General features: G+C 59.4%; 1 protein-coding gene and 1 long non-coding RNA gene across 2 annotated transcripts; one reads left to right on the top strand and one right to left on the bottom strand.

Moving 5' to 3' along the window:
* The first annotated feature begins 379 nt into the window (after window positions 1-379).
* On the top strand, window positions 380-3,961 carry LOC128063393 (uncharacterized). Its single transcript, XR_008200896.1, has 3 exons — window positions 380-517; window positions 1,846-2,054; window positions 3,711-3,961. It is a non-coding gene; the product is annotated as an uncharacterized LOC128063393 (long non-coding RNA).
* On the bottom strand, window positions 3,172-8,355 carry SPIB (Spi-B transcription factor). Its single transcript, XM_052656121.1, has 6 exons — window positions 8,333-8,355; window positions 7,329-7,356; window positions 5,761-5,833; window positions 5,245-5,456; window positions 4,731-4,881; window positions 3,172-3,470 (listed from the first exon to the last, which is right to left on the bottom strand). The coding sequence occupies exons 1-6, from the start codon at window positions 8,353-8,355 to the stop codon at window positions 3,172-3,174; spliced, it is 786 nt and encodes a 261-aa protein (XP_052512081.1).
* Between the last annotated feature and the right edge of the window lie 152 nt (window positions 8,356-8,507).

The raw sequence follows: 8,507 nt of genomic DNA, 5'->3' as shown, positions 1-8,507 counted from the left end.
CGAGAAATAACAGCTGGACCAGGAGAGGTGGCCGAATGCCAGGCCCCCAGGGAGGAGGGGGGCTGGGCTTCCGCACCTGGGTCTAAGGGAGGATGTGCGGTAGGCGGGGACTCCTGGGTCCGAGGGAGGTGGGGGCCTGGACTCCTGAGTCCGGGTGCAGAACCGACCCGGAGTCCAGATTCTTGGATCCCAGAGAAAGGAGGATGAGGGCTTGGACTCCTAGGTCCTAGGCGGAGGGACAGGAAGGGACTGGGGTTTGAAGTGGACCGGGGCTCTGAGCCAGGACTCTGGTATGGGGGTGGGGGTGGGGGGCGGGTAGGGATGGTGGGGAAGACAGGGTCTAGAAAACCATTCTTAGTATCTGCAAGGCAGGCGTTTTCGGGAAACCAGAGCCGGGAGAGTCCGGTTTCCCAGCGTAGGCAGGATGGGCGCAGAGGCGGCGTGAGGAGGAGGGGGGCACTGAGGCTCGGGGACTCCGGAGTCCCGCCCTCCCCAACCGGCGCGGACCTACATGCAGGTTTGGGGCCCCGGCCGCTTGGGACCCCTCCTGGGGCCGCGCCCTGCCGGCTCCCTGCCGTGGTTCCCGGAGCGGGCGCGCCGGGCACCGGACGCGGGGGAGGGGGCGGGTGCCCCAGCGGGGGCGGGTGGGGAGACCGGGAAGGCCCTGGAGGGCTGCCCGGACGTTGGCGCCCTTCCCGGCAGGGGGACCTGCGGCTTTCTGCATGGGGGCGGTGGTTGCTGGACGCCGTGCAGGGGGAGGCGAAGGATACGAGGAGGGGACCGCGCGAGGGGAGCGTCTTGGGACGCCAGGTGTCTGTGGCGGAGGAAGGAGAGGTGGGCGCGAGCGAAGAGGGGAAGGGTATGGGAGCTTCAGCTTAAAGCGGAGGACGGGCGGGCAAGTAACGCCGGCGGAAAGACCCTGGAGTGAGGGAAGACTAGTCGGTCCCGGCTATTTTCCCGCCCACCGTCACCTCCCGCCCCCCCATCCTTTTCCAAAACCCCCTAAGAGCCGGAAACGTCCCCGCCTTCTCAGAGCTCCTAGCCAACCCAGAGGCAGCTTCCGGGTGACGCCACAGGTTGCCAGGCAAACTGCTACGCGGCTCCCACGGGCCCCGCGGGTGGGTGGAGCGCACGGGGCCCAGAGGGCAGCTCCGCCAGCCCGAGGGCTGGATCCAGCGAGACGGGGACAGAGATGCAGAGGAAGAGGGCAGAAGTTCAGAAGGCGGGGAGGACAGAAACCCAGACGGAAGGGGAACCAGGGAGAGGGTGGAGAAGAATTCCGATCATCAAAAAGAGTCGGAGACAAAAATTGAATCGAACCACCAGTGCCTGCATTTCAAGCCCTTGCCGCGGCCTTCAAGGCTCAGTCTGGTCTAGCTCTTAATTGCTTTTTGCATCTCCTCTCATCTCCCCCGACGCTGCCCCGGTGTCTCTGAGGGTCAGCAGGGCTTGGTGGATGGGCAGCATCGCAGTCCCTGACAAAAGGTCCCAAGAGGTCTGTCTACCTTGATGTATTTTATTTTATACCACACTTGGGGTAATGATAGTTTTTGCAAAAGGTACCTCATTTGCAAGAGGAGGCCCCCAAAAGACACTTTGTCCCTGGCAAAGCCTCTCCCACCCAGCCGCCGCACCCCTCCCCAGAGTGGGGGCTCCCAGCCCGGGCTCTGCTATCAGCTGCTATGTGCTCCCTTCAAGGACCTCTTCCTTCTCTGGGTCCTTGATGCTTCTTCCTGTCTTCCTTCTGGCCATCAGTGGGTGGATGGGTAGATTTCAGGTGATGCGTCAAAGGCTTGACAAGGCTGCAAAGGACTTTCGAGATCCTCCTTCTCTCCCTTTCCACAGAAGGGCCAAACTGGCCCAGAAGCAGCAAGTCTTTCTGGTCACCCTAGATCCCCCAGTCGCTCAGGCTCAAGGACTAGGGACTCTGGCTTCTTAGCCCACAGCCTGTGACACCCCCGTGGGATCCAATCAGAGCTCATCCGGGCTTCACCCAATGCTGGATTCACACAAAAATGGTTGGGGTCAATGGACAACTGAAACAAGCCACCAAGGTATGACAGCCAGGGGCTATGGGGACTTGAGATTGGAAAACATATTCCCCATTAGACATGGCCACCACCCTGTTCCAGCCTCTCCACACAGAAAAGCTGGTCCACCTGTTGATGGACTGCACAAAGTCTCTGGTTAGAACCGACACAGGGGGTTTGCCAAAGTCACACAGAAATCAAGGAGTGGCCAGAATGATCCCCAGCATGGCCCTAAGGAGGGTATCCCCAGAAAGGGAAGGTCCCCATGAGAACTCAGGGGCTGTTGGTGGGGTCCCCAGCGGGCCGTATCAGATAAGGATCCCAGAAGGGCCTCAGAGGTGATCGGAGGATTCCAGACCAACAAGGGCATCCCAGATGACATGGCCCAGACACAAGGTTCACTGAGGTCCACCCCCCCAAACCTGACAATGGTGTTTTCAGACATGACAAAAGGATCCCAGAGGCACCCATCATGTGATTGGAGATTTTCAGACATTAAAAAGTGACAGCAGGGTGGTTCCAGAGAATTAGGGGATCTCAAAGATGACAAAGGAATTTGGAGGCACAGATAGAACGAGAGAGTCACAGATGGGCATAGAGACACGCATGCAAACGGTCCCCCCAACCCCACCCCCAGGGACCCAGACATTACTAGGAGATCTCAGATTTGACAGGAGGGACTCAGACATGAGAGGGGATCCCAGAGAGACCCTGGACAGGGCTTGGGGTTGCAGGCAGAGCCCTCCTTCTGGTGCGATGATCTCTAGGTTCACCCTCCCCTAGATGAGATTTGAGGGATTGCAGGCATCACAAGGGGATCCCAGAGAAGTTCCTGGGATTCTGGAAGCACTTTACCCTGCCCCGCCCCTCTACACAGACACGTAGTATAGTCGTCTCTGGGTCTTCTGACCCAAGACATGAAGATCTTGGGGCCCCTGGACATGACAAGGGAATCCCAAAGGGGCCCCAGACACGATAGGGGGGATCCCAGAGGGGCCCCGGGCTGGGCTTAGGGATTGTGGCAGCAGCCCGCCCCCCGCACCAGTGTGGGGGTTCCATGGGTCCTATGACCCAGGGTGCGGGGACGCCCATGTGACACAGGTGTGGAGCCCCTGAGGGCCCCCGAGAGGCCGCCCCGGGCTCAGGCCCGGCGGGCGGCGGGCAGCAGCGCACTGTCAAACTGGTAGGTGAGCTTGCGCTTGACCTTGCGGATCTCGCCGGTCTTGGCGTAGTTGCGCAGGGCGCGCGCCAGCTTCTGGTAGGTCATGCGCTTGCGGTTGCCCTTCTGCTGGCCCCAGCGGCGCGCCAGGAGCTCCTTATGCTTCGAGGAGAATTGGAAGACCCCGGCGCCCGGCTCCACCCACCACACGCACTCGCGCATGTCTCCGCGCGTCAGCAGCCCCAGCAGGAACTGGTACAGGCGCAGCTTCTTGCGGGCTCCTGCAGCGGGTGCGGGGCGGTTAACGGAAGCATCCTTCGGGGCCCCACCCCGCGCCCTCCCCAGTCCGGAACCGCCAAGCCCCTGCGTCCCCATCAAGAGAAGTGGGGTGAGGGAGGTGGCTGCTGGGTCACCGTGCCTGGCTCCCTCTATGCCACCCCTCCCATCCGGGGTAAGTTGCTCCCCCTTCCTGAAGGTGTCACCCCGGAACCCCTATCTCCCACCCCTGCTTTGTTTTTCAGGCTGTGTGCCTATCCTGTGCCTGCTTGGTGGCCAGAATGGATCTGTGGAGCGCACGGATGAATCTGCCAAATGGATTGGCAGTTCTCGTCAAAGGCTTCTAACTAGTGAAGAGATCTGGGGTTGGTTTGAATCTGCCCGGCCATTTCTTCAGCCTCAGGCCTCCCAGCATGTCAGCTCGAGAGACTGGGATCCTGAGAGAGGCCAAGGGGTTTAACTCCTGGGCTTCTAGAAGCAGCAAGGGGCCCACAGAACTGGCCGTGGGGGTGGGGGGGTGGTGGGGGGGCTGTGGCCGTTCGTAGCAGGCATTAGATACAAGAACCCCACCTCTGCCACTTTCCAGCTGTGTGGTGTTGGGGTGGTGACTTAACCTCTCTAAGCTGGTGTTTCCTCAGTTATATAAATGAGGCTTGTGTGTGTGTGTGTGTTTTACTTGTACCAGTCTTTGTGAAGCACTTGGTACCCATGGGCTGTGCTATGCACAGTACAATTACGAGCTCATTTAATCTTCATCAAAACCCCACAAGACAGGGATGATGATAACAAAGCCCATTTTACAGATGGGAAAACTGAGGCCCAGATAGGGAAAGTAACTAATAATTCCAACTTGCAGGGGTTGCGAGTAATGGAGGTCAGGCACAGGGGCAGAAGCAGAGGTTGACTAGGTGGGAGCTGATATTGTGATGGTTTCTGTTGCTCTTGTGTCCATAATGATGGTGAAGATTCATTGAGTACTGACTCTGTGCCAAGCATTGCTACCTCGTTGACACTTACGATCCCCCGAACCCTCCCAGCCACCAGGAATAGACACTATTGGTGTTTTCGTCCCATTGCGTAGATAGACCAAGGCACAGAGAGGTAGAGGCGGTTGCCAGCGGCACAGCCAGCAGCTGGCAGCTCTGGAAACTGCCCTCAGCACTGGAGTATGTACGGTAGGTGCTTGGGCAGACATGGTTCCCTCAACCCCTCCGCTCCCCGCACCACCAGGTGGAGTCCCTCGCACCCCACCGGCTCCCACATACCTGCCTCGGATCCCCTGCCTTCCGGGCCAGCCACAAGGACCTCATCCGACTCGCTGTCCGAGACCTCCAGGGCGGGACTGTCCAACAGGAGGTCCTCCTCCTCTGAGAGCACGGGGCTGGCATAGGGCGCATACGCCGGGGGGCCCAGGGTCTGTGGAAGGTCAGGGTTACCCATGGCCCGGGGGGCTCCCTTCTCTGCCTCCCTCTGCTTCTTCCCCCTCACTTCTTCCCGGGCCCTGGCTATGGGCTCCCTGCTCCGCTCACAGCCTGTACTCGGGCTCACTTTCGATCTCCATGGCGTGGCCAGGGACACATGGGCCACCTCTGTGAGAGCCTCCCACCCCTTGACGCACGTCTGCGCCTCTGGGGGCTGGCTCCTGTGATGGAGTAATAATGCCGTTTAACCCCAGAGTCATCAGAGGGGTTAAGGGTTCCCTATGTGCTCGGGTTCTGACGTGGTGCCGGGCACCTCAATCAAAGGATGGGGAACTTCCGCGGTCTCCCCAGCCCTCACCTGGCTCGGGAAGTCTTCCGTGGGGTACGCCGGGAAGCCGGGTCCTGGGGCCTCCACGCTGGGGGCCGGGTCCAGGCTCCCCACGGGGCTGTAGGTTGAGGGGCCATAGCAGAGCTGGACACTCTGGGGTTGGCCGAAGTTGGCCACAGCTGGGTCGAAGGTTTCATAGGAGGCGGCTGGGACGGTGGGACTGAGGCCATAGCTCCACAGGTCTAGGGGGAAGGGCGCAGGATTAGAAGCTGAGAGGTCTGGCCTCGGGCCCCTCCCCCTCGAAGCCCCCGCCAGCACAGAGGGGCTATTGTGGGCTGTGCAAATCTGTGACCCCAGGATTTGCATGGGCAAGCGGGTGCGTGGGAGAGGAAAGGGGAGGAGGTCTGGAGGCCCAGGGCTAACCTTGTCCTGCTGGGCCAGCTGACAGCTCCCCTGGGCCTCAGCTCCCCCGGGCCTCAGCTCCCCCATCTGTGAAACGGGCCCAAGGGGCAGGGGGGGCAGGGGGGCTGGGCCAGGGTCACTCACCAGGCGCCCCCTCTGAGTCGGGGTAGCTGGAGTGCTTGCAGCTGTCCAGATCGTAGAAGACCCCATCCGGGTACTGATAGAGGTGGGGGAGGAAGAGGGGTCACCCAGGCTGCAGGGAGACCCCACCTACCCCAGACCAGGCAGAAGACTCTGACAGGCTGGGAGAGGGCGAGAAAGAGAGGCCAGGCACCAGAGACAGGGGCACCGAGATGGGAGGTAGACACAGCTCGGCAGAATACACAAAGACCCAGACACACACACACACAGAGAACAAGAGATGCAGGCAGAGACACAGGAACACAGAGACCAGGCTCTCTGACAGAGAGCAGCCGGCTACCACTAAGAGTGTGGGCTTCCGGGAACCCCAGCACCTCGCCAGTACACAGTCATAGCAGCTGAGGAGGGTGGAGAATTCCCCCAGCCTTGCCTGCCTCAGGGCCGGGGGAACAGGGGGTGAAGGGTAAGAGGCACGGAAGTGTTTTTAACAGAGGGAAAGAAGCTCTCTCGACCCTTCTTTTATCCACCTCCACATCGCTTCAATTCACCCCAAGAGCTGAGTGTTGCTTTAGCAGTGAAACTCTAAAACTAGAGATATGTCATCCTGGTCTTAGGGCTAAATCTGGAAATGTAAGTCCACAAAAGAGCCTTGTTCAAGAACAATCAGGGCAGCTTTAGTAACAGCCCCAAAGGGGAAACAGCCTGAGTGCCCAGGGACAGGAGAACACACGAGAACTGTGGTGTCGTCCTGAGATGGAGTACTATACAACAAAGAAAAAGGATCAGTGTCTGACACACACTTCAGGTCACACGAAGGGAGCCAGACCCAAAGGGGGCCACTGTGCAAAAAGCTCAGAGCCAAACAAAACTCATCTGTGGCGGAAAGTATCAGAGGGGGCTATTGACTGGGCGGGGACATGACAGAATCTTCTAGAGTAATGACAGTGTTCTATATCTTCATACAGTTCGTGGCTACACAGGTATGCACATAAGTGAAAACCTCACTGAGCTGTCCGCAAGACTTGTCACTTTCCTGACTTGTAAGGCAAACCTCAATTAAAAAAAAAACAAAAACAAAACAGAACTCTTCAAGCTGTAAGAGGGTGGGATGTGTTGGGGAAGGGGCACCCACAGGGGTTTCTTTCAAGCATATGTGTGAGGTTTTATTTCTTGGACTAGGTTGTGGGTTTATGGGGGTGGGGTGTAGTATTCTGCGTGTCTGAAATAGTTTCGACTCGCTTTTTGAAAATATATAAAGTCAAGCAGAGAAGGGAAGAAGGAAGAAGATTTACTGAACATGGGATGCATGGAGAAGAGACGCAAAGTCAAAGACACAGAGACCTACTCCTCCCCATTGGAGGAAGTGGACCAGGGTCTGAGAGAAGGAAAGAGATGTTAGAAAAATCGTCTGTGATGGCAGGGGGTGGGGAAAAGGGAGCTTGGGGATAGCAATGAAGTCAGACAAAGGGACAGGAAGAAGCAGAGGGGGAAACTGAGGCAGGAAGGTCGCGGTGGGCCTCGCGGGTCTCCCCCAACCCCAGCCCTAGCTGACCCCCAGGACCCCAACTCACCAGACAGCTGAAGTGTGGCCCGTCAAGCCTGGAGGGGGAGAGACACAAGGGCATGTCAGGGACGTCTTCAGCCTCTTGGCTCTCACAGTGGTTGGGGGATGGATGTGGGGCAGGCGGCTGCAGCTGTGACCACCGCAGCCGATCCGCGGCTGCGTGTCTCAGTGTGGGACCAGCCCCACCACACTCACCCCCACTCTCCCACCGGGACAGGAAGTGGGGGGCGGAGGCCAGGCAAATGTTCCCCCCTCCCCTGGGATTTGCATAGACAGAGGCCGGGCGGGGGCAGGGAAAGTGAAGGAGAGAAAGTCCCCGGAGAGAAGATGTGGGTGCCCGAGGGCGGGTGGGGGTGGGGAGGGGGCCTCGGTGAGCAAGTCCGTTCAATGGGTCCATCTTGGACCAGAGGCGAAAGACGGGAGAGACGTGTGGATGGAGATGGGAAAACACAGAAGAGGCTCCGCCGAGGCGAAGGGAGGAGAGGAGGGAAGGGAGAAAGGTGTGGAGAGGCGTTCACGCTTGGGCTGCAGGAGGTATTTATTAAGCCCCAGAAATGGGTGGGGAATAGACGGGCAGACAGATGGAGAGAGACAGAAAGAAAGACACAGCAAGGGAGCAAGAGGCAGCAAACAAGAGACCCACAAACAGAAAAGATATGGCCCTCAGCGCAGGCTGCAGACAGAGTCGGGGATGCAGTGAGGCCTGGAGGAAGACAGGGATGGAGGCCAAGGGCCACTTGGGAGGAAAGAAGCAAGCGCCCCAAGGGAAAGAGATCCTTTCTCTTTTCTCTCCCCAGGGGTCCAGGAGAGACATGGTGGGATGCAGGAGGGGATCGAGGTGGCAGAGGCAAAGAGATCCAGGAGGGGGAGTGGACCCCAGCCCCTCCCACCCACCTGCCTCCTGGGTGGGGCAGAGACCACTGCCCCGCGGGGAGGCCTGGTGGCAGAGGGGTCAAAGGTGAGGGGCAGGGCAGGGGTCCTGAGTCCCAGTTTCAGAGGGCCCCCACTTACTGTGCAGCCTCTAGGGTGAGCATGGTGGTGCTTGCTGCCGCCTGCAGCCACCACCCCTATTTATACCTTGGCCCAGCCCCCGGGGTGGGGGGGGCAGGGGTGCCGGCTGGCTGTGAGCTCAGCCCTCCTCGAAAATCCCCTCAGGGAGGGGGTCGGGGAGGGGGCTGGATTGCAC

This window comes from Budorcas taxicolor, chromosome 18, assembly GCF_023091745.1.
Source record: "Budorcas taxicolor isolate Tak-1 chromosome 18, Takin1.1, whole genome shotgun sequence".
In the NCBI taxonomy this organism is placed as follows: domain Eukaryota; kingdom Metazoa; phylum Chordata; class Mammalia; order Artiodactyla; family Bovidae; genus Budorcas; species Budorcas taxicolor.
This window is presented reverse-complemented; position numbering and strand designations above follow the sequence as displayed.

Excerpts from the sequence above, each read along its gene's own strand:
- SPIB (XM_052656121.1), bottom strand. The coding sequence starts at position 8,355 with ATGCTCACCCTAGAGGCTGCACA. Across the intron at positions 7,357-8,332 it reads CTCACCCTAGAGGCTGCACA|GCTTGACGGGCCACACTTCA; the intron begins GTAAGTGGGGGC and ends CTCCCCCTCCAG. Across the intron at positions 4,882-5,244 it reads CGGAAGACTTCCCGAGCCAG|ACCCTGGGCCCCCCGGCGTA; the intron begins GTGAGGGCTGGG and ends GACCTTCCACAG.